Genomic DNA, 26432 nt, shown 5'->3' on the forward strand with positions numbered 1-26432 from the left:
CAGGTACGACACCTAAACCATTCAAGTATGCATCTTATGCTGGCATGTGTAGGAAGGGTGTGTGCACTTTCCCACTGCAGTACAGTGGGAAAGTGCCAAGAGCCCTAAGGTCGTGAAAAAAGAGTTGCCAAAAAAACAGGTGCAAAAAAGCAAAAGGTTTCAGGGAAATCCCCCAAGGAAAGGGTCATGCCCAATAACCTGGCAAAAACATGGGACCATATGATGAAAATGCTGGAGTTATATGGCTTGGCCTCGGGCCTGGCTGTAAACTGGGCCAAGTTGGTGGTGGTTCCACTTGGGGTGAGATTAGCAACTGGGGCAAGCTGTCACAGCTGCAGTCTGACACAACAGGATTAAATACCTAGGTATGCACATCTCCCTGGACCAATCCACCTATTGGGAACAGAGCTTAGATCCACTTATAAAAATGACCCACCAGGACCTCAAAAAGTGGGCTTCCCTCCCCCTATGCATTCTGGGCATTTTAAATAAAGCTTAGCACTGGCTGTATGTACTGCAGAAATTCCCATTTGAAATATCCTTATCAGCCTTTAAGATGAGACAGGTTCCTAGAGCCAGTAATCAACCCAGAATATTCTTCAAACAGTGCATATTACACACATGATGGTGGCTTAGGGGCTACACATCTTCTACTCTATTATTGGACAGCGCATATGCTTGCCATCAAGGACTGACTATTTGGTGACAGATAGGATCTGACCTACCATTTAGAAACCGCACAGCTCAGGGAGAAAGGGGCCCTCCATTATCTATAAAGCTCGGGGACCTAGCCATCCCTGCCGGAGGCCACGAGAGCAATCCTGAGGGCATGGCAAAGCCCCCTGCTGGAGAGGAAATCAGTTTAAATTAACCTAGTTAACTATCTCACACAGGGCTGATCCCCGCTTTCTGTTCAATGTTGAGGTCGCATGCACCTTGGACGTTGTTTTTGAGCAGATCAGGAGCAAATCATCACATAAATAGTCATAGCAATCTTTACCTTGAGTTCAGTCAGTAATGAGAGTTAATAGAAAGTTTCTAAGGGTTTTATTGTTCAAGATTTAGTAAATCACCCTTATTCAAAATCATAAGTTTTAATCATGTTAGTTTTAATCATCAATCATTAACAGAAATTGATTTTAAAATGGTTAATTTGAAATTATAACAATGTATTAAGCGTTTTCCATAACGGAAGAATCCCTATTCTAAGAATGGGGAAAAAAGGTGTCAGAAGGAGCCCATGAAGAGTTCAAGGTTGAGAGTGTGAGATCAAGCATAAAGCTCAGATTCAGTAGCCAATAATCAATCAACAAAGCAGAACTTCCCATAAAGAGAGGTTCACGAAACTCAGTAGAGTCTCAAAACAATGAGGAATATGGAGGGTGAAGGTGCAGTAGCAGTAGCAACCGCAAACAGCAAATAAGGTCTGGAAAATGGTCTAGCAAGTGGGGTAAAAGCATGGTGGTCTACTCTAGGAACATGCATTATTATACGCAGTTGAAAACGATGTTGCAGTTCATGTTGCATCTTCTCCTCCTCTCATACAATCAGCTATTGGTGTTCTCCTAGGAACAGGATCACTCCTCTTCTTCTCACACAAATACAATGGTCCACAGACAGTAATCTCTAAGAATGAAACTATGTTATTTCATTCTAAACTACACCTGAGGCATTTTCCCATTTAGGACTTCTTACTCAGGAGTGAGACTACATATTTAACCTTCAATGAAAGCAACTTGCATGTTAGCCAACAATGAGCTATGTAGAAATAGAAAGATCTGCAGTATCAAGAGAAAAATATCAACACAACATCATCCCTTGGCAGTAAACCAAGTATGGTAAAAGAGGTCAAGTTTGGTTTATGTGCTGCGTTCTATCTGTAATTATTCTTCATAAGCCTACCAAACTGATATATTTTAAACAAATCCCTTCTTTTTATAAGTAGAAACACTTTGCAGTTCTGTGAAACTTTTATTCAGTACTAAAAACATGATCATTTAATGGTCAAGATTTAAGCATTTTATGCATGCTTCTACACATCTTGTTAAACTACTTGCTAAGCAATGCTGCTTTAAACCTTTTTCGACCTAGCACTAATAAGTATGGCTAACTATTACAATTGTGCACATTTTTAAACACATTTTGCGCATTTAAGTCTGCATGTTAATATTGCACACATATTTTGACTACATTATTCTTTGTTTTGCTGAATCCCCCCCCCACTTCAGTCCTGCACTACATACACTGGTTCAAGATACCCATGCAGGAAACGCTGCTGGGACTGGGGAATGGCTGGCTAGTGCAGGCAGGGCATGTGACTTTAGAGAGTGGGATAATGTATAGCTCTCAAAACTGGGTGGTGTGTGGTCGGGGACACACATGAGGGCATTTGATTATGCAGCATCAGGTAGCTAGATCTCCAAGATGCCCCCACTCTCCAGGAGTGGCATAGGGCCATGGGCCATTGTGCACTGATGGAAAAGGAGATGTACATAGTAAGGGGCTGCCCTCAAAAGCACAACAAAATCTGACATACTCACAGGGAGTACAACTTTGAGAGCACACTGTTGGAGGTTGCCGCGCATCCAAATAAGTGTTGCAAGCTATCACTTCTCAGTCGCGGCTCATGCAGGTAAGCGCAGTGGGGCAGGGCAGGGGTGAGGGGGTGGATGTGATAAACAAGGGAATAGTGAAAATTAAATAAATAAAACCACTACCTTGCGCTCGCAGCATCACCGAGTCAACGATGCGGCGAGCGTAAGGTAAGTGGTTTTATTTATTTGATTTTCACTATCCCTTCATGTGTCACTTCCAGCCCCCCACCCCCGCCCAACCATGCTTACCTGCACGAGCCGCCACTGACTGCCTTCTGGCGATAAACTTGTGGAGCATTCAACAAACCTACTGATACAGGAGCAAGAACTCCCACAACCACATGGAATTTATTAGGTTATCCCTGCTACTTGCTTTGAAATTGGCTTATTTGCTTCTATGTACATCGCACTTGCGGTGACTCTGTATCAACGGTGATGTGGATTAACTTGCTCTATAAAATAATTCAAAATATTATTTAAAATAAAATAAATGGATGGCATTGGATTAAATAAACAAATTGAGGTACAGAAGGGCAGAAAACACCGGCAGTTTGATGAGGTGTCCCTGTTCTGCTGGAGAACGGTTTCTCTCATCCTCCTTCACCAGCAGTGCCAACTTTTCAAAATAAGAATAGTACCAGAAATTATGTTATACTTCATTTGGTACCTCGTTTCTCGCTTTCATTTTTATATCACAGGAAGCAACGTCACATGAACTCAACTAAAACTAGCCTAGATAACCCTGGCAGTTGGACTTCCTATGTCACTGATGTACTCCTTAAACCACCTTTCCTTGCTCTCCTTCCAGGGAGTTTGGCCGCTGGAGGGTGAACAACTTGGTCCTGGAGCGGAAGGATATCTTTGCGTTGCCCCTGCCTCTGGCACCGGAGTTTGTGCGCAACATCCGCCTCCTGGGACGGAGGCCCACGATTGAACAAATTACTGAGACCCTCATAAAGAAATATGGTACTCACTTCCTGCTCTCCGCCACACTTGGAGGTAAGTCATTGGTGGATGCAACACATGGCCCATCCCTATATCACCAAATTATAAATGTGTCATGTTCTGATTTTTTTTTTATAATTTATTTGTAAATAGTGATGTGTGTGCTGAATAATGTGTTGGGGAGATCCCTATACCATAATATTGAGATTGAGAACACAAATATCTACAGGTAAGTATGTATAGATTTTGTATACATAACTCGGCATATATGTACTTGAGAATACATGGATGTGGAGTTAAAAATAGTAAATTTATACTTCCCTATTTTTTACTACAATTGTAAAAGCGCATGATCAGCAAAGGATCTTGACGCCGTAGCACCGGTGCTCATTGTTTCCAACTAAAAGATAGAAGGCTGACTATGACGTGAGCAGCCAGATGTTTTGATGTTTCCAGAATACTATAAAAGAGGGTGGAGACCTTAGGTGGAAAGAAGAGTTCAACAGCCTTTGCTGCTGAAAGCAAGAAGGCGCTACCTCCTGGGTGTGCATTCCTTGTAGATGGACTATGCAAGAATGATGTTATTTGCCAATATAACAGGCCGGCTCTGGACATGCTATTCAGATGTTGACACTCAGAAAACAGTAGATGGCATGCACATTGCCATAGAAACAGATATTTAAATTGGAACTGAATTCGCGTAGGCAGTGGGGTCTAGATATACTAACTACATTTGTGTTTGCAAACCCTGGAGTTCCCAGAGTGACAGGGTTTTAGAAAGCGAACCTTTCACGTACAATGCACTAAACCCATTTTGCGAGTCAGAAAAGCCTTCATGACCCACTAAATGGGTTTTGCGATCCATTCTCACCAGGCACGGCCGGCACAGGTAAGCGCAGTGATCCGGGGCGGATAGGGGGTCGACCAATGACAGAATAGGGAATATAAAATAAATGAAAAAATCCTATTTTGTTGTCTGTTGACTCCCCCTCCCGCCCCGCCCCCCCGCGCTTACCTGTGCTGGCCTCACCTGATTCTGACCCACAAATAAGATGGGCATGAAATGGACAGCCACTCGTAACTGCGATTCAGACTGGTATGTATCAATGCTTTATGACTGAAATTGTGGTCGCAATCCATTGATCATTTATTGAATCCTTAAAGATGGTAACAGATTGAACTCTGCTGGTTTGTTATATGCAGAATAAATACGAGAAAAACTTGGAAAATAATTATGTGGTTTAGAGTTTGGGAAGGATCTATGAGGAATTTGTGGGCTGTGTTACAAACTCATAAGACTAGCCACGCCTTGTAACACCTACTTCCCACCTTCAGCATGGGATAGAAACCTGCGTAATTGATTTATGAAGTGGTAGTGAACACTGGTTTAAATGAGCTTAGAACTGCTAGGTATATTTTGTGAACTCCTACCATACACACTCCAGCCATATTCACAAGTGTATTGCTAAAAATGCCTTTGTGATTTGGGCCCCTTGTGTATCACCACAATAATCCTGTTCACAAGCAATTAGACATATCGAGGAACACTCAATGATAATAAGAAAAGTAAAATAAGAAAAAATACAAATACACATAACGGGCGCTTACAGAGATATGCAGATGCGCCACAACCTCCTGCAAAGAAAAGCAGAGCCGTGCACCTAAAAAAGACACACATAAACTATGCGTACTTAAAGACAGTCACCACACAGGTCTATCACACACAGACTCCTTACAAACACAGTAAGCACCCAGCAAGCATGCATGCACACCGACAACCCTGCAAATATCACATATTCGAAGAGACAGCTATGCATTGAAATATAGCCACAAATCACCCCACTCAGTAATGAGGTTCACACTGATTGGCCCACTATTAACACAGGAACAGATCAAAATGGCCCCGCTCTAAACCCATTGTTTAATACACCTTCCCAGCTACTTGAATAACAAACTCCATGAGATAAGAGAAACATCAGGGGAAACTCCTACTGAAGATCCAAAAAATAAAATGGTCAAAGATGCTGAAACAGGCCTTCTGCCCCATGAAAATGAAACAAACCACTGGAGTACTTGGGACGAAATCTAACTTCTTAGCAGTTTTCAAGGTCGTAACAACCCTCCCTTTCAAACCCCATCTATCAGTTTTAGTTACTGCTTTACTGTAGTCACTGAATGCCTTGTTCATACCTATCCTTCTATACTGGCTGTCACCTTTGACAAGTAATGCTCACATGAAGGCTGGTACTGTTAAGCAAATCTCTTCATGGATGATATCACTACACTCAAAGACTGTGTGGGTACATTTCTGAGTCCACCTGTCCCGTGGACATGTTTTTAGGTGAGGTAGTTGGAATGGAAATAAGACCTTGTGTAAAATGACTGGCCTAGAATTCAAAAGTTCCCATGTTTTTGAAGATCCGAGGGGCCTTTAATAACAAGAGAAATCAGTCCTTAATTTGTGCCGGAGGTTGCAAGTGTTGGGCTGCAACACTCCATTTTGAGGGCCAACACTTATTTTTCATCATCAGACTTTGACCCAGAGCAACAGGGAGAAAGGCAGAAAGTGGAGAAGGAGGAAGGAAACCTAAAAATACGACAAAGCACAAACAGAAGGACCTGCAAGAGAGAGAAAAAAAGACAGAAAGTGTAGGGAGGTGTGAGGTAGATTCGAGTCTAGGCAGCCTTGGTATTTGGCATTGGCGCTCCTAAACAAACTTGGGGCTCTGCACTTCTGTTTATTACACATTAAATACCTTCTTTGTGTTTGCAGATTCAGTAAATAACTGGTATTGATACATTTTGGTTTCAGGTCTAAAGTTATTCTTCTGTATCCAAGAAGGACTTTACGCAAGTGGGAGTAGGGTGGGGATTGGGGGGGTGAGGGTCACTCATCTTCCCTGTCAGACATATTGGGTAATACCTGACTGCATATCTGATTGACAGTAGAACCGTAAGAGTTTTGCAGAGTATCGTTTTTTAGCAAAAAATGCATTGCAGAAATGTCAACAGACCTGTCTCACCTCGAGTCACTCACAGACATTGCATCTCTACAGGAGAGGAGTCACTCAGCATTTTTGTGGACAAGCAGAGGCTGAGCAGGAAGATGGGTGGGAAGAACAGTTCACTAGTGACCCTGGAGGCCTTACACCAGTTGGCAGCTTCCTACTTCATCGACCGGGAGAGCACACTACGGCGGCTCCACCATATACAGATCGCGACGGCAGCCATCAAGGTAAGGCCACTGGGATGTGAAATGTGGCGTATGCTCTTTGGTAGGCTAGGCACCCAAGAGGATGGCAGCCAAGGCCAGATTGGCTGTAGCAGGTACCAGGTGTTTCCCAGTGGGCCGCAAGGGTGGGGTCAGATTTTAGACCCCGCAGGCAGTTTTTGTTACCGGGGCTGGTTTTGGAGCATAGCTGCAATATCAGCCCCCAGCAACAAAAGTGGCACAAGGCTTACCACTAGCACCGCCGCCAGACACCTACCCCCAGCCCCATCCCCCATGGCCAGCTGAGCTCTTTGCCAGGACCGGTTTCGGTTCCCAGTCCGGCCCTGATGGCAGCCAAGAGGCCCACCAGAATTGGTAATGTGATTTAAAAGCAGAGATGCACTGTGCGGGAAGGAGCATGGTCTTAGTCGCAAGGTTTTGGAATTTCAGTAGTCTCATTGTAGTGTTTAGCCATTCTCCCTGTTTACTACTGGGATGGAAAGTTCCCAGCCCTATGCAATTTCTGAATAATCAGTTGGCCAGACTTTACCACATCTGGTTATTTCCAAGTGGGATGAAGTCCACCCCCTGCAATTTTCAGTAGGTACATATCTGCAGGTCTAACCTGCTGAGATTTACTGGGGACAACCCAAAGAAAATGCAGGGACGTGGGGATTTTGGTAGAGGAAGCATCTAAATCTTCATTGTATGCTCCATTTTTAAGGGCTTAGCTTGTAATATGCAATATTTTTTAGACCTGTGAGTAATTTTAATTACGCTGGAGTAATCAGAGTAATTTTGATGGTTCCACATTACTCTTTGACACAAAAGTACAGATAATACCGCAACTATGCCCCCTCGCATAATTAAGAGTAATTTGGAGGACAAAATCCTACCTCAAGAGCACATTTAGCAAGGCTGAGTGGCTGCTAATTCTGCTGTGCGTGTTCTATTGCATTTAGCACTATTTACTCAGCACAAAATGCATCCTCGCATCCATTTTGGACGTGAGGGTTTATTTTGTGGTAAGGAACCAGCGCTAAATGCCAGGAGTAAGTTGGGGGAAATTCTTATCCCAGATGCACATTTAATGAGCGTGAGTGGCTGCCTACACTGCTATTTGTGTTCTGCTGATTATAGCACTATTTCTTGGCAAAAAATGCCCCCTCACATCCCTGCACTGCTAGTTGTGTTCTATTGCATTTAGCACAATTTCTTAGCGCAAAATGCATCCTTGCGTCCATTTTAGAGGTAAGGGGATATTTTTGCGCTATGAAAATATCACTAAATGCAGAACTACTCTTCTAGCGTGATTCTGCATATTCTCGCATAGTTTTTAGGTAATCCTGTGTGATCATAATGCCATTGCAGGCACATAGTCACATTGGAAGTGCAAGTAAGTATATACATGAAAGAGAGTTTATGACAGAGGGGCTGTGATCGACAACCACCTTTGTCCATCACCAGAACTTATAGGTAACTGAATGCAATCCTTTTCTTTAGAAAAAGTTGATCTACCCCATTCACAAATTTCGCTCTGCGAATGAACTCTGCAGGCGTTAGTCGTTGGCAACAGTGCCTGTGTTGAAGGATATCAATGTATTATACACCTTGGAGCAGTTCATAGCAGGCTTGATTAGGCTTGATTAGGTAGATGCCCAAAGTATACTCGCCGGATACCTGATATCTTAACGCGGAAGATCCCTGATTTACTAGCAATGCTGCTACCTGGCTAACTGACAAGCTTGATAAATTAATTATGCACAAGCAAGATACCTACCTTACTGTCAAAGTAGAAAACAGATTTATTGACAAGGCTTGTATTTGATTCATTGATGAGGCACATACCTGAGTTATTACTTAGTACATACCTGAAGTATGCACATGTCAGATACCTGACTTACTGACTAGGTGGAAACCCTACGAATTGACAAGTTAAATGCCTGTATAATGGACTCTTGGTAATCCTGATTTATTGACAGGGCAGATACCTGATTTATAAATTAATCAGAAATTGAATTATTGCTGCAGTGAATTCGCAACCTACAGATGAGACCGAGAACTGACTTACAAATGAGGCAGAGACCAGGCCTATTGATGAGGCAAAAACATGGCTCATCGATGAGGCAAACACCTGATTTATTTGAGAAGACAGATGCATGACTTACTGACAAATATGTGATTTACTCATGAGACACATATCTAACTTACTGATGAGCCACATACTAGACATATTGACGAGACGGATACTGCTTTTACTGAGGAGGCAGATACCCTGTGGCGGCTCCTCTGCTTAGACGGAGGAGCGTCGCCCCACCGCTCGTTGAGCAGTGCAAAAGAAAAAGAAATTGATAATAGCAAGAAGTTATTATCAATTTCTTTTTCTGTGCCGCTCAAACCATGTTAGGTGTGGGGTGGGGCAGGGCTGGGCTCCCAGCCCTCAGAGGGAGCAGGAGTAGTTTGCACTCCCTAAGTGCGTATGACAGCCGTCCAAACAGTCTTGCGCACTCTGCATGTTCTCCACTGGGCTGTGTTGCACAGCCCCGTGGAAAACATGCCCAGCTACCGAGGTACTGCCTGAGCGGCCTAACAGGCCGCTCAGACCAATCACGATCCTGCTCATGCAATTTCGTGATTGGCTGGGAGAAACCGGGAGCCTGGTGCTTCCAGTGCTGCAGAGTGAGGACGGAGGAAAGACGTGCAGCGGCGAAGAAGGTACGTTTATTTATTTAATTTTTTTGATCCCTCGCCCCCCGCGCCACCACCTCCATTCCCAGGAGATACCTGACTTATTGATGAGCCAGATACCTGCCTTAGAGGCACATATACCTTTTATTTTTACCCCACCCAGATATTTGATGTATGCATGAACCATATATCCGACTTACTGACAGATATGTGCATTACTGATAAGACATATATCCAGCTTACTGATGAGGCAGATATCGGACATATTGAAACCTCTAATACAATTAACGGACAGGCGGTGTTAGAAACGCTTCTGCTGTAATGTGCTGTAGAAAATACATATTTCACGTCACAAGACTGGAGTACCACCCTTTCCCATTGGTTCGAACATAGGTCTCAATAAAAACATACACTCTACCAACCAGGGATCCAAGCCTGGCTTGAAGCAGACCGGGCAGGGAATGCACAGTCCACACAAGCGGTAACAACCCACTGGAAGACATGCAAAATAAAATACAAATATAATACAGCCTGCACAGCATACAGTCCATGCGCCCACACTGGAAAACTTGTTTGCAAGACAATTGTAGGTTCACCTTGGGAAATGCCCCCCCCCCCCCCCCCTTTATTCCGCTGGGATTCCAGCCCGGCCACGTTGCGGAGACTGCGCTCATAATGGCTTAGGATGTGACCTACTTAAAATGGTCGCCTGGGGCAAAGTAGCTCTGCCTTTCCCTTTGAACTTTTAAATTGGGGTCAGCCTAGTGTGTCATGCCCTGCTGCTGCAGTGCTGGTGTGACAATGCCAGAGACTCCTTGGCTTCAATTCACCAAAATGACAAGGGGCCAAAAGTGAAATCCCAGGCCCTTTGAACCCAGATGACATCACAAAGTCAACCGCTTGTCCCACCCGTCGCTCATATTCGCTACCAGTGCTTAATTTGAGCTGGTGGTTTCCGGTGCTCGGCACCAGCACTTAATTGGCACTTATGACAGCTGCCACATGGAGGCGCTATTTGTGTAATTTAGAGATGAGCAGAACGGCAGTTATTTATTAATCCAATCCAAATTCAAAACCACTAATATCTGCCGCCCAAGCCTTTCTTACAGCTTTGGGAGCCTTGAATCGGCTGGATTGTCACACTTGTAGGAGTGTGCTGGTTACTAGTTGTGTAGGTATTGTCATTGGCAGTGCTGGTAGTGGAAATGGGTGGTGCAAGCTGCGGTGATCTCCTCCCCAGGGCCCTGGCACTTATTGTTTTACAAAAAAAGCACTTCTCTCTACACAGGGGGTATGGTAAAGGATAAAGAGTGAAAATTGGAGAAAGTAAACGTACCTCTTAAAGCCCTTCTCACTTCTTGCTCCTGTTGCCATGTTCATGACCCCTGAGACCAAAGGTGGCAAAATCAATGCCAGGGGTAGCAAGAGGAAAGCCGGAATCAAGCTGCTACCCAGAACGATCTCTAATCGATTCTCCTCCTCCTCTTCTGTTCATGATGGTCTTCCTTCTGGTTTCTGGGAAGCCATCAGGCAAAGCGGGCCCAATTGTTCCTGGAGTGATCTTGCCAACTGCAGAGCACCCCAAAGGTCACCACTCTCCACAGTGGCTGTTAGTTGTTGCATGGGGCCACTTTTCTTTTTCATATCAGTGCAAGTTTTACTCTAAGGTGTCCCAATGATGCCTTTGACATCCAGGTTGTGTTGCTTTGAAGTCCCTAGCCATTGGCTGGTTGGGAAAAACTTGTCGAGAAATTGGCGAGGGGCACTAGACTCCATCCATATGGTGCAAAGTAGCAAGCACCTTGTTTTGACTGCGAAAAGCAAAATCAGTCCTTCCTTGTCATCTCCCTCTATTTTGTGAGAGTCCAGTTATCCTGCAAGAGAAGGTGGAGCTTTGGTGTGAGGCTGACAGAGTCTGATATGAACTCGGAGCCACAGACAAAGACCTAAGTAGTGAAAAGCGGCTTCTGGGAATGTATCTCTTCCAGAGCGCAGTGCCCAATTTAGCCCAAACAATTGGGAGTTTCATGCTATAAATGGCCAGTAATAGTCTACTATTCATTGTATGCAAGTGCTTTTTTTATCCCTTCTTCATCAACTGTAATTAACAAACAGAATGCAGTCTATGGTTTGAGGCCCAACAGGAGGAGGCGATGTATAATCTACTGCACACTAACTTCAGGATATAATGTCTCCCCACATAGCTGTGAGAAGCCTGCGTTACACTATCTGGGGTCTGCTCATAGTTTCCAGGCTCAAGATAACCTCAAGGGACATGGAAGGGCAGTGAAGGTTGAAACCCAAAGGACCTCCTAGTTGGAACGTTTTTCTCTCTACTGTTGTTCAGGTCCTCAGGGTAGGGAATCTTCTTCCATGCCCCGTCCAAACCAAACTGAGAGGTATTGACTTGGGTTTGCTCGATGTGTCTTACAGCACCGAGGCGGGCGGCACATAATCCACTTCTTATTTAGCCATATAGATGTTTGCAAAGACTAGAGAGAAGTCGGACAGGTCTGTGCATCTAAACTTAAAGCTTGGGCCACTATGCCATTGATCAAACAAGATCCTCTGTCATTTATTTTGTCATCATGACTACACACTCAATGGTAAACTGACACAATCTGTCATATAAGTGTGCATGTATTTAAAGTGGAGGGGCAGGGAGAGGCTGAACTCCTAAATCTCATAGAACTCTGCCAACTATGCAGTATACAGTATCCCCATAAGCAAGCGAGGGAAATCCCTTGTTTGGGGTTGGGGTTTTGCCAACATGGTTGTCCCCCATTGACCAGGGCTTTGCTGGAAAGCATGTAGCTTGGGTGGTCTTGTGTGATAAAAACATATTAAGAGTTTGATCACCATGTTGGCCCAATTTCTCACCTCTCAGGTGTAACCTCCTCTTTGAGATGTAATGAAAATTCCCCCTCCATGGCTTATTCAAATTTTGCCTCACTTTAGTGCAGTTACTGCTGGAAGTAATGGGTTGCAGTGTCCATTCTCACTTAACCCCTGGCCTCCTCGGTGTGTTCGTCTGTAGGGTTGAGGTGTGATGGGGCTTTGATATGACAAGCTTTTTTATCCTTGGCCTTTCTATGGGGACTCCCTTCAGGGCACACATGGGAACACTATTGGTATGTTGCATTATAAAACAACAAAAACTCATGGAGGTGATCTGATTCCGAACGCTCTGCACATGGCCCTGGTCAGCCGTTATTATGCAACCACCTATTACATGCACGCTACGCAATACATCAATTTGTGTGTTTTTTGGCTGTGATCTTGCATTTATTTGAGGCAAATCTTTTAGCTCCATTTTCCTTTTATGTGCTCCATTTTTAATGTCCATATCTTTTGTCTACAAGGTGACTGAGACCAGAACAGGCCCTTTGGGCTGCAGCAACTACGACAACCTGGACTCTGTGAGTTCCATTCTGGTGGAGAGTCCTGAGAACAGGGTGCAACTATTGGGTAAGAGCCGCTTGCGTGTTCGTCCTCAGTCCAGAGAGATTATAGTACATTATAGAGGATAGTTGCCTTCAGCTCCTAGGTGGAAGATGAGATCTGGTGTCAGAGACAGAGTGGTGTTCAATCTAGCTGACTAATCTATGTCAAAGGATGGGGATCAGTATAGGCCTTCCTATGGTGAAAATAATTACAGTGGTATAACGTTTTCCATAAGAACTCCTTTTACTTATTTAATGATTATTCATATAGCGCTGCTCTTACCAAGTTAGGTCTCAGTGCACTTTACAGTAAACAAAATAAGTATAGTTTGTAAACTGTGAGTAAGTCATGATATCTAAACTTTGTTTCAGTTTAGCGCCATGCACTTGGAATTTATTGATTTTAAGGATTGCAATGCCTGCAAGCAGAGCACTCGACTCAAAAACTGCATTTTGTAGTATGTAATGTAGTACTAAGAAATGCATTTCCAAACCCGTCGGTGGAAATCTCTGCCTCTCCTATTTTGTTTGTAAGGCAGTAGCGGCTGGCAGGGAATGAGGGTGAAGGGCGGGGGCAAGGGGGGTGGCGGGATAAAATAATAGAAAAAGCACCACTTACCTCATCCGCCGGCCACATCCTTCCTCGGCTTCTCCTGAACCAGGAAGCACCCAGGCTCCCCTAAGCCAATCACAACGCTGCAAAGCAGTATTGTGATTGGTCTGAGCACCGTGGAACGGTAATCAGATGGGGACTGGGGGCCTGGGCATGTTCCTCTCCAGGCTGTGTAATGCAGCCTGTTGGGGAACATGCAAAGTGCGTATGACTGTTTGGCCAGGACGGCGGATAAGCAGTCATGCCCATTTGGAGTGTGCAAACCACTCCTCCCCCTGTGCCTCACGCCCCGCCCCACCGCACCCTTCCCCAGCCCCGAACCTGCGAAAAATAAAATGATAACATCTACGTTATTATCATTTTATTTTTCCTGCTCGAAGAGCAGTGGGGCAACACTCCTCCGCTTTAGCGGAGTAGCCGGCCCTGTTGTGAGGTGATGGTGAGATCCCCGCACACCTAAGTATCTATTTTGTAGTAAATGTAGACAGGACCGAAGTAGTGGTATGAAAATGAAGAATAATTACTCAAAACTGGGTGGGGATGAGGAAAAATGAAGGAGGGGTTGGTAGGGATATGCTGATACAAAACACCCACCCACAAAAGATTAGGACCATTGTAATTCACAGAATACACTTCTAAAGTTACCACATCATAAGAAGCCCAATCCAGTCCAATCCACAGCACATTTATTTAGCTTTAAAAACCTGATGGCAACTAAGTGCTGCCTTGGAAAACAAACAAATACATTTACCATAGCAAGTGGGTGAGCAGCACTTTTCTGAGCAGGAAGAGGTGTTGCATGTCTGAGGGCCCCCAGTAGATAAGTATTTTGCAAACTCACAATGGCTGGGACTGTTTTAATCCCTTTCTCTCCCAAAGCCAGTCAGGCCATGCACATTCAAAAATGTAGGCAAGAAATGGGAGCAGGTCCTGGGCAATAGTTTGGTGACTGATAGAATGTAGGCCTGCTAGTGAGTGCCTTGGTGTAGGCCCAACAAAATGTAACTCTACTTGTATCCATAGTAAAGATGTTTCTTTAGTGTTCTGCTTGCAAATTCTCTGAAAGTCACCCTCTGGTTTAGGTTAGGCGGCGGGGTGATCCAGAGAATTCAAGAATGGGTGTGTATTGTAGTACCTATAAATGTTTTGAGCCTTGTCACGCAGAAGGAGGTGAGACTGAGGAGTCTGACCTCAGACGGGAGGCATGTTAGGTTAGTAGTAAGCCAATGAAGAGGTATCTGTAGGCACAGAAATGAAAAGTGTCAAGTACTACACAGAGAATCTTGAATCTGTGATCATGCCATAGCTGGCAGCCAGTGCAGGGGCTTCAGCATATGAATAATATGGTTATGTCCAGCCAGAGTGCTGTTGGGTCTTGAAGGGCCTTTGGAAATGCACCCTGGGTCATTGCACAGCCCACGTTTGATCAGCATCTGGAATCCAACTCACCATCTTAAGAACCTCAAAGTTCAGACAGAAAAAATCTCAACATGGCTTCATGAAAAGAAAATAGAAATCATTTCTTTAAGAGCTGGAGTGCAGTTAAGGGTTTCTTCTCCAAATACACGTAATGCACGGTCTTCAATCCCTACATCTCCGCAGTTTCTCCAGTTAGAAACCCAGGTGTTCTGTTGACCTCTGAAATTACCAGTAAACTCCAGGTGTCGCCAGTCACATGAAACATCTTGGGAATGGAGCGTGCAATGCTCCAGTACTCCATTCATCCCAGTGAGATAAAAAGCCAGTGTTACCGGGTCACACCCACTCTTCATTCTTGGCTTTGTTGACAGCAAATACCTGGGCCCCACCAAAATAGACACAAATTCATGGAAGCCCCTCCTCTGAGGATCTGGCTTGCCCTTGACCACCATAAATACAGTCAAGTCAATCAAGCCTTTATTTGTCAGGAGCTATAAAAGCACAAACAGCACTAAAACACAAAAATTCGAGCAATTAATATCAGTGTAACAAAATTGGAGTTAATTTGCTCAGAGTACAGTTTAAAGTAATAATTGTCACAGAAAAATTAAAACAAGATTTATTTGATAGCCCCGAAAGCCACAGCAGATATCGTTTTCACAATATAAAGGGCTTGTTCATTAGGCAAAAAGGTGCACATATATGGCTTAAGATCATCTGTTAGGTTAGACTGTATTCGGGATCCATACGTTTTCCATATAAAAACTCTTTAATAAGATTGAATATCACATAACAGGCTTTACGTGTACATTGAAAACTTAAAAACATCTATTGAACCATACTTTATTGGAATTCATACCTTTTCCTGATATAAAAAGCTGATTTTATCAAATTTGATATTGCATAACAAGTTCTAGGGATCCTAGAGACTGCAGGAATATTAACGCTTCCTTGTAACCTCACAAAGTTGATTTACACAATATCGGGGCCAGGAAGGAGCGTCTCAGCCCTGAGTACAAAGTGCAAAACAGAATAAAGTGGCTGATGCGTTGCGTTGAAATTTTATCACACCCACAAGGCTGTAATTCCTGTTTCCAGTACCCTGGTGTGGGGAAAGCAAATTTAAATTGCCGAATGCGCAGCCTAAAAAGAGAGAACCAAAAGCGATGTATGGGATTCGCAATCCACCCTAAATAAGGCTATATACTGTGTGCTGTTGACACCTGAGCATACTTAACAATTGCTTGTTTTGCGTGGGCCATTTCTAAACATACAATCATGCAATATTTCATATAGCGTTCTTTGACGCATAGCTTATGTTCTGGTCCGATCTTGTGAAGGTTTTCATATAAATCCAATAAGCCTAAATTCTTAAATGATTCCTTCAGCTATGAGAGCCATGATATTTGATCTGCCCTGTCAAGTAACAGGCAGTCGGTAATGCAGGTTCTGGTCAGGCCAGCCTCCGGTGGTCCCCAGATTATGACCGAGTGTAATAGAGGGGCTAACACGATCAGATCTTCCAAGTATGGCATCCCGAGTTCCTCATGACATATTAGGGTGGCTGTACCCTACCCTTCTGCTCGTTGGAGGGTACCAACTTTGTTGTAGCCCCATAAACCAGCCCCATTTGCTCCCACTGAGATACATTTGCTCTTATGCAAGCTCAACATTTCTATAATTGGTTTGTTTTTTAACTTATGGGTAAATCTAAATATGTCCTCAATGTTCCTTCTAAAAGTCTGAAGTCTAAGTGTTAAAAGAGATGTCCAGCTCAGTGATTGATTAAAAGGAATCCCTAAATAATTCAAATGATTCACCTTCGAATTCCCCCATTTTAACCCCTTCAGCGCTCATGACGGAACCACTCCGTCATGAGCCACGGGTGCCGTGTGCTCATGACTGTGTGGTTCCGTCATGCTGCGGCCATTGGCCGCCGCTCCTCCCACGCTGCGCTGATTCCCCGCCTGTGCGGGCTATTAGCGCAGTGGGCGGAGTCATGACGGAACCACTCCGTCATGAGCACAGCTCAACCGTGGCTCATGACGGAGTGGCTCCGTCATGAGCACAGTGCCACCGGGCTGCCCCCAAACCCCCCCCCAGCGCTGCGGCGGAATTCCCGCCGCAGCCAAGGGGTTAAAGTGCTTTGAGTTAGTGCTTGGACGGCCACAGGTCATTATATAAGATTTTGAATAATTCCCATGAAGATCTATGTCTTCCATATATGTTAAAAACAAGTCTAAGAGGATCTGGAGGCCATTTTGCTGTGCAGGCGATCAGCACTGCATCATCTGCATATAATAAAATGGGGATAAACGTATTCCCCATAAGTGGCACATCCTTTCCAATTTCCACCAAATTATTGTTAATCCCATTAATATAAAGCAGGAAGGGGAAAGGTGCCAGGATGCACCCATGCCTGACACCCCAGATAGAGCTAATGTGCGGAGAGCATTCACCCAAGGTGTCATAATGCACCCTTACTGTGAGGTCTAGGGTAATCGCCTGATTAGAGTTAGGAATTCAATCTCCACTCCCATTTTGACCACCAGTTCCCACAGTTTAGAACGATTCTCAAAGTCAAATGCACTCGATAAGTCAATAAAAGCCAAGTGCACAGAATCCTATTTTGCCTTGGCATACTTCCCCACTATTAAATAAAGATTTAGGCATTGTTCGATTGTCCCTATGCCAGGTCTGAAGCCATATTGGACATCAGACACATTAATAACCTGGGCCCAATCTTTAAGGTGGGACACTAATACTCAGGTAGACCCTTGTGAAGTGGACATGCCTCCTGTTAAAAACACTTTTGTGAAGTGAGAGACCCATGCATCAACTATATTACTGTATCAGTACTAGGGACACCAGACTCCTTAAAAAAGGGCCGTTTAACCACTTCCCAGAATTTTGTACTGTCCCTCAATATCCCAGCCATTTTGAGATCTTCCCGTGCTTTCTTCTCAGTCTTGGATTTCCTTTCCTCGAGGACCTGTTTATAACTCCCTAGCATCCTTGACCTCTCAAACTATCCATGGGCTGCTTTTCAGAGCAGCCATCAGTTTACTGTGGGCAGCCGAGCATGCTGCATTAAACCAACGGAGGGGTGACTTCTCTTGGGGAAGCAGGAGACGTAAGATTATTTGAAATAGACCTGCACATTTTAACTAATTTGGATTGAATCTGAACGGGCCCTAATCTATCCATTAGGCAGGCTACAATAGAAACCATAGACTTTTCAACAGTTGTTTGGTTACAAGCAACTGGATTGACATTCTCCATTCTAGTTTCAATCCTTTATTTCTAGAGATCTCCATATTATCAGGTCTTTTGAGTTTTGACATTTTAATAGGGAGTCCAACGTAATAAAAAGTGGGTTATGGTCACTTACACAACTGCTAGACACTACAATATCAGTTAAATGGGGGGATAACTCGATTGAAAAGACTATATAATCAATAGTACTTCCTGTTTGAGTCCCCGTAAAAGTTGGGACGTATGCCTTTGTGGTATCACATATATCAATTGGAAAAACTAGATTATACTTTAACAGCAATCGGCCTCCTTATTGCACACAATGATTATATGATGACAATAGAGGGGAAAGGATGTAGCCTAATGGCTAGAGCGGTCAACCTTGAAGCTAGGGAACCGGGTTCGAGTCTCGGCAGGGACGCTCAACATCCTGTGATTCTGGGCAAATCACGTAATTTCCCCCTGTCCAACAAAAATGAATGTGTCCATCTGTAACGAAGCCAGTGCTCATGTAAAGCGCTCTGATACGTGATCTCTTTGGGTCGAGTTTGCGCTATATCAAACTCTAAAAAAGCATTTTCTTAAGGCCCAAAAAGTAAAACTTTTACCAAGTTTATTCCATTATACAGAGCCAAGGGGGGAGGCCCTGCCTCTTCCTGTCACTGACAGGCACAGACGTGTCCACTCTTCGCTGGGGCACAAGCCAGGGTGCACACCGCACTGCGAGAACACCTGAGTGGGCTTTATTGACCACCTCTGGGCACGGAAAAGGTGTCAGCAGCCTTCATGCTGCAAGTTTGGCTGGGGTTTGTAGTTGCGGCCCCCGGCGTGCAGCAACCTACTCCCGTGTTGCAGGAACACCAGAGAGGGTTGTATTGAGCGCCTCTGGGCTCAGAAAATGTGTCAGCAGCCTTCACGCTGCAAGTCTGGCTGGGGCTTGTAGTTGCGGACCCCCGCCTGCAGCCATATCCTCACGTGCTGCAGGAATACCAGAGCGGGCATTATTGAGCTCCTCCGGATGAGGAAAAGGTGTCAGCAGCCGTCACGCCACAAGTCTGGCAGGGACTTGTAGTTGCAGGCCCCCACCTGCAGCAATCTCCTCAACAGTTGCACCTAGTAAGGACTGAGCAGCTACACTGGCTCTCAGCCATGAAAGGGGGTAAGTGTGGTAACAGCAGAGCCAGCGGCAGACAGGCCTTTCTGCCTTCTGGCATTTCCCCGGTAGGTAGGTTGTCCAGATTTTAAAAATCAAAAACAAGACCATTAAACGAACAGAGAAACAGGACTGCAATTTTGCAAGGACCGAGGGCACATATGATGGCGCATAGGATGACTTGATTGACAGTGATAACAAATCTAGAAAGCACAGATAACGAGGTATGCAAGGGCATTGAATAAAATTTTTACACACACAGTAAAATGTGTTAAATAGCTTTTTGCTAGGGTCTGCTAACTAAATCTGCTCTTGACACCGGAAAATATGCCTCACTCTGTGTTCAATCATTCCTCCCTAAAACTATGATACATATGTATGAGTATATGGTACTTCTGTAGCACAAACCTAGCAAAAAGGCAGCGGGTCAAAGACAAGCATAAAGTGAACAAGTAAAAGGAGAGGAAGCTGGGATGTGGATATTTAATACGTGCTAAATACTGCTAAAGGTATGTAAGATTTATCAGTGCTTAATTTACGGAAATTTGACAGGACGGATGGCGAAAAAAACTCAACTGTCCCAAAAAATCTGGTAATGCCTTGTCACTCTACTGGAGAGTTGAAAGCTAGGTCCTGCTATGACACAACCGTGCCCGCACCGTACTGTGTCTAGTAGCAGCCTCTGGAAATGTGAGGCTTTTTACATCAAGCCTGGGCAGTGCATGCCCTGCTCTGCGAGGCATGCTGTATTTGAGTATAGACTTGATATTCTGCCCACACTCCACCCATATTTTTCATTGGCTTGTGTCATTGTCCTTTGTGTAAATGCTGGCTTCTGATTCGTTAATAGGCTAGTTAGTCCCTCCTTAGTAAAGCGTTGACTTCAAATGTAACCTTCCATGAGGACCGGCCCTTTTATTTCTGTCTTTACATGGTACGTCTTATTTAGTCTGTAAGCACTATTTTCTTTAATGAGTTTCTCCAACTGCAGGCATGACATGCTTTTCAGCAACATTCAGAGCGCCATGTGTGCTTTCACTTTCCAAGCTACCCGGGACAATGATGGACGCTTTTTTTAATGAAATAGGTCTCACATTTACAAGAGTTTGAGCTTTTGACATTGTAAATGACAATACCTTTTATTTATGAGTTAATTATCAAAACCGATAAATAAAAGGCATTGTCATTTACCATGCCAATAGCTCAAACCCTCGCAAATATGAGACCTATTGCATTGCAAATGCTTGTTTGACATGTTTGGCAGGACTGATTTTGTTTCTGTTTCCAGTCCTTCCAGAAAGTCAGTTTCAGGAAAAACCTTCAGAAAAAAGAGGAAATGTCCCATTAAATCGAAAATGTAATATGATCACAGTTTTTGTACATTAAAGCTAAACTCTGCCATGCTGTACTAACTTCTTCCATTCCTCTGTTTGGTCTCATTGAGGCCTCCAGAAAAATTACCAACAGTCTGTAAAAATTGACTTTTGTCACTGGCAACAATTCAGCATTCTGGTTTTACATATGGGTAAGAACAGGGTATGAGATGTGGACAAAAACCACAGACTTGTCTAGCAGCCTGCCTGAGAGGCGTTTTCTTATTTCATGCAGGTAGTCTGAAGTTCATGCAGGGCCTGAGTCAACAAATCGAGGCAAGGCCCTTCTTAGGAAAAGGACCTGTTTCAAACTTTTAAGAGAACTAAAGAGAAAACATGGGAGAGCCAGTAACTGGCACCACCTAGTAGCATTAGCAGCAGGGCTTTCAGTGGGCCGGGTCCTGCCGGTGCTCAGCTCCGGCAGTTCTAACAAGCATTTACAATGCAATGGTCTCGGCATTGGTAAAGTTAGAGCTATTGGCATTGCTGATGACATTATTTGTGTTTGTTCTTTTTTTAAAAAACATTTAAAGAAACGGCATTGTCATGAGCAATGCCAATAGCTCTAACTTTAACAATGGCGAGACCGTTGCATTGTAAATGCTTGTTTTGTAATACGGGTTGTATATGGTCACTGACTTGCATTGTAATAACTTAGATTTTAAGGGGTAGGTAGTACACAAAGGTGGCGTTCAGTCTGGGTTTTTAGAACACTTACATTGCATTAGTTGATGGTATAAAGTATACCCGATTTTAAATCACAAAATGTATTGTTTTTACGCCACATTGACAATTTTAACAGCCAATCTAAAACAGCCGCATTGTTGATCGTTCTTTATGCCGTTAGTGTTGACAGTATCTGTTTATTCAGTGCAAGGTGCCTTTGCAATAATTCTACAATTGGACGTGAATTTGACCGAATGTGATTTCTGATGGTCCAATGGAAGTATCCGATCTCTATAGAATTAGCTGCCCATTCCTATCGACCCTCCTTTAATATCTATGGTTTCATGGAACATTGCTGGTTTGAGCAGTAAAATAATCCTGGAAGACTGGTCCGTATGGGTGAATACCCAGGACATTCTGGTCTTCCAGGAAACATGGGCAGTGGAACCCATTTACATCTCCGGGTATTTAAACTTTTTCAAGGGTGCTATACGTGGAGCAAAGGGACGCCCATCTGGCGGCCTCTGCATCTGGGTTAAGCAAACCCTTGGGTATAGCATAAGGGAATTGGTCATAGATAGCCCAGATTTACTAATCATCTCACTTCAGCTCAATGATGATCCTGAAATTCTGATTGTAAATGTTTACAACAGGGGTCTACCTGGTGGTCGTGGCACAAATACTTTTTTTACAATTGGAAGGGTTCTTGGACACAGTGAATCTGCGTTCCAATGTTTTAATAGTGGGAGACCTAAACTGTTGTTTTGAGCCTCTACCCATTGCCCCTGAGTCACTCACAGGGGATGTGGACGTAATTTTCAACATTCCACCTCTTGAACTTCCTCCCATCAAGAGGTGGACTGAATCCGCTACCCAGTGGATGAGTCTATGTATGGAGCGGGGCTACAGAGCTGCCAATGGACGAACTCCCTCGGATAAAGAGGGAAGGGCAACTTTCTCCGATGGTCGACGCTGTAAAAGTCGAATCGACTACGCTTTATCAAAGTGGAGTATTGGTCCATACTATGTGATATGGTGGTCCTCGACCACCCTGAGAGCGATCATAATCCACTGGTTTTGAACTTATTACTCTGTCCAGCACATAGAAATAAACCCACAGAAATAGCGACCGCCGAAACATTATTAACTAACAACCAACGGCGAGTTCGTTGGGATAAGGTAGCTATCGATAGCGCATTATTATCAGAGATTAATCAGAAGGCTTCCTGTGCTCTGGTGGATTTACAGCTCCTACAGAGCACAGAAGATATAATTACAGGGGCCACCCAAATACATGATCATTTATTTTCTGATCTTAAGTCCATCTTCTCCAAGCCAAGTAAGGCCAAGAAATCTACTATGTTAATCTCGAAATCTTGGTATAACAAAGCGTGCCGAGCTTCTTATAGCAAATTGAAACTTGCTATTGCTACTAAAAACCCGGCTGTTATTCGACAATCTAGAAAAGACTATAGTAAGGCTAAAATAACGGCCAAACGAGAATGGGATAACAACCATTGGAATGATCTCCTGGCTGCTAGCAAAAAAAGGAATTTAACCCTGTTTTGGCATATTGTTAAGTGGGGTAATTCACCCAGTACCCAGGTCCCAACAAACCATGTTCCCCCAGATTCCTGGGTTTCGCATTTCGAATCCCAGTTCTCGGACGGAAACCGGGTTGAGGGGTTTGTTCCCATAGAAAGCAGGGACCTGTCCATCTCCCCTATTCTCAATTTTGACTGTGATGAGGTCGCTGCGGCGCTGAGAAAGTTCGTTGGGGGAAACAGGGTCAGGTTACAAAAAGATTTAGGGTAACCAGGGGCGTCAGACAGGGGTGCGTACTTGCGCCCACACTATTTTTACTGTTTATTAACAGAGTGGTACAGTACTTCTCTTCCACCCCTACGGATGCCCCTACGTTGGGTGGTACCAAAATACCACTCCTTATGTTTGCTGACGATACCCTTCTTCTTTCCCAGACCCTCTCAGGGCTACAGTCAGCTTTGAATGTCTTTTCTAATTTTTGCAATGATTTTGATTTGTCAGTGAATGTATCTAAGACCAAGTACATGGTGTTTAACAAAGGGAAAGGTGTTAAGGGTCATATATACATGAATAATGATTTGCTTGAAAGAACTAATGTTATGACCTATTTGGGGGTAGTATTTGAAAATAAGCTGGATTGGAGGCCGCAAATTGATGTGCTTAACCTTAAATTTTCTCAGCTTTCGGGATGCCTTGTTAAAGATCAGAAATTATCCCAATCGAAAATAATTTGCCCCCCCATTAAAATATTCAATGTAAGGATAAACTCAGCGATCCTTTATGGAGCTGAACTCTGGGGCTTTGCCAATCTTTCCGCTCTGGTCAAGGCACAACATAAATTTTTCCGAATGCTTACGGGCCTGCCCAGTTCTACCCCATTGAAACCGTTGTTACTGGATCTTGGTTGCCACTCTTTCGATGACATTGCTAGGTACAAACCTTTGGCCTATTGGAGGCGACTATGGACAGTACCTGAACTAGGCCCCTATGCTAAAGCCTTTCTTGACGTCCGTTCCATCATGGGAGCAGGTAATATTCCCTGGTTCCGACAGGTTAGGCAACTACTAGACTCCATGGGTTTGGGAATTTTGTGGTCAGACCCAGGTAACAACTCCTTCCCCTCTAAAAAAGATTTTAAAAGCCTGTACTGGTCAATGGTCCTACAAAAACAACTATTCTCAGTTGCAGCCGACTCTTTGACAGGCAGATTTCTTGTTCAAAAGAAAACCCCACTCCTTGAACCTTATTGGGATACCATCACCAGACCCAAAGACAGGAAACTTTATCACCAGTTTAGAGTTGGTACATTACCAACTAATCTTTTTACAAAAAAATGGAAGGGTGCATCATGCGATTCCTGTCACTGGTGTTTGGACTGTGTTGATTCAGTGGGTCATGTTTTCTTTGTCTGCCCCGCTTACGCTGCCCCACGGGCTAAATGGCTTAAACCCCTATGTCGAACGCTGGGAACGAGACAAAGCCTAGAAGCACTGGATATTTTGCGTTTTGATACTAGTGAACTTATCGTAATTGCAGTCGCTAAATTCTTAGCTTGGGCCTGGCTCATCAGAATTAGGAGGCACCAAAATTAATGAACTATGGTTTCCTGTGATTTTATTGTGAATTGTAGTAACAGTTTTAATACTTGTTTGGTTGCATTTTTATTTTGTAAAATGTCTTTTTTGATGAAATTATCGATAATAAAGACTTATGAATTGAATTGAATTAGTAGTACCTCAGGCCAACACATGGCTGCGTTAAAACCTTTCACTCTCCTGGAATAAATGAAAGGCAACCTTGTGTGAACTTTTTTTTATCGGAACTCTATTGTGACTTGCTGCTTTAATGCATTGCAAGCGCAGCCTTCGAGCCGAGACCTAAAAAGTGAAAAACGTTAGTTGACCATCGCTCAACGTATATGAAGGTTAGGGGGCAACAGATACGGTTAAAGACTGGCTCCAAGGTCAGCAACATAATTCGTACATTACTGAAACAGCTCTGTCGCCACCACCCCACAGTTAAAGAACATTAACTGTGTAGCAGTAAAAATGAATGCCATCATAACGGATAAAGAGCAACAGAAAAACAGCGATGATCAGACTATGGATCGCCAGGAGATATCCATCACGATTCATATATTTAGAAAGCATGGCATTAATTCCAGTTATTGGCCTATTTCTGAGCCAGAATATTGGCCACTGCAGTCTCACCGTTCTATTGCGTGTTCTACTAGTAATCAAAAATAACTCACTTTAGAAGACTGAGACAGAAAATGGTTAACTTACTTACACAATATATTTGTTCTAGTTTTAATAGATAATACAAATAAAACAAAGTTATGCAGATCGGTTGTCAGATTAACTACAACGGAGAATGGTGCCTAATCAAGATTATCTGAAGGCTAAGTGTACCAATTAACCAGACCTAAAGACTATATAATCTGATGAGTCGAGTTTGGCGCTTCCTCACTGGTATAGTAATGTGGAAAACTGGTCCGCCTTTCGGCGCTACATCTGTGAGCAACTTTAAGGATGTGGAAAACAGCCCACACTAAACTGCTGAGGCCGGGGCAGTACCGCCCATCCTCCCACTTCCCTGAAGGGAGAAGACATAAAGGCTCCGTTTTCCACTAAAACACTGTTGACTTCCCGACCACGTACTGTGTACGCAACCCTCCACGCAGATTGCTTTCCTCCAAAGACTGACCACTCTTTCGCATTTCAAACAAACAGAAGTCACACTGAACGCCCACGCTCTAAGCTCCTCCTAAAGGGGTTGCGGGGGGACCCCCTAGCGCTGCAGGGGCCTTTGCTACGCTTCTGTGTGCCCCCACCCATGACACCAAACATATCCAGCAACTGATGCATTTCCCTCACCCCCCCCGCCCCAGCCCCTCTGCCGCTACCCGTGGGCCTTAGGTAGACACGCACATATTAATCAATGGATTCCAAGAATTTACGGTTTTACCTCATTCACAAGAAGGACAGCGTGTTCGATCTGCTTCGACAGTCATCACGCGTCAGTGTTAATTGGCAACCACCCGCAATAAGCTGTCACGTGACCCCACTCCAGGGATGACACTTTCAGACAGACTGTTTTTTTTCTTTATTTACCAAAAGCACTTTGCCTTCTAGGCCAAACAGCCTCGTGCAAATTTGTTTCTAAACTACAATTCCCAGAATGCAATGTGTTGACGGCTGAACATGCAGGGCTGGGTGGCGGTGCAAGGAGTGACGTGACATGAGGCTACTTCGCATTCGATTACCGCCATGTGCGCCACTACCAGCGCTATTGTGGATCTGTGAGGCCTACAATGGAAGGGAAACTTTTGTATTCAGTGCGCTCTTTGAGGATTGCGACTGAACAGCAAGTATCCTTGCGGTTGTCCCACCGCTCTAATGCATTCAGTCATGAATAATAGTACTACAGGTACCAGAATGCACAGCGAAAAAAAGTAACCTAGCCGGCCTACATTTGCATGGAGCTGGGAGACCACCCTGACCTATAACGGGTCGTTGCTGGCTACA

At 44.0% G+C, this 26432-nt stretch overlaps 1 protein-coding gene across 1 annotated transcript in view; it reads left to right on the top strand.

Moving 5' to 3' along the window:
- The window catches only part of BRINP2 (BMP/retinoic acid inducible neural specific 2), a 253335-nt gene that overhangs the window by 169295 nt on the left and 57608 nt on the right, over positions 1–26432 (top strand). The window contains exons 3-5 of the mRNA XM_085601606.1: positions 3403–3593; positions 6596–6774; positions 12801–12906. Coding sequence (XP_085457732.1) covers positions 3403–3593; positions 6596–6774; positions 12801–12906 — 476 coding nt within the window. The remainder of the gene's footprint in view (positions 1–3402; positions 3594–6595; positions 6775–12800; positions 12907–26432) is intronic.

The sequence above is a fragment of the Triturus cristatus genome, chromosome 4_2, assembly GCF_964204655.1.
Source record: "Triturus cristatus chromosome 4_2, aTriCri1.1, whole genome shotgun sequence".
NCBI lineage: Eukaryota > Metazoa > Chordata > Amphibia > Caudata > Salamandridae > Triturus > Triturus cristatus.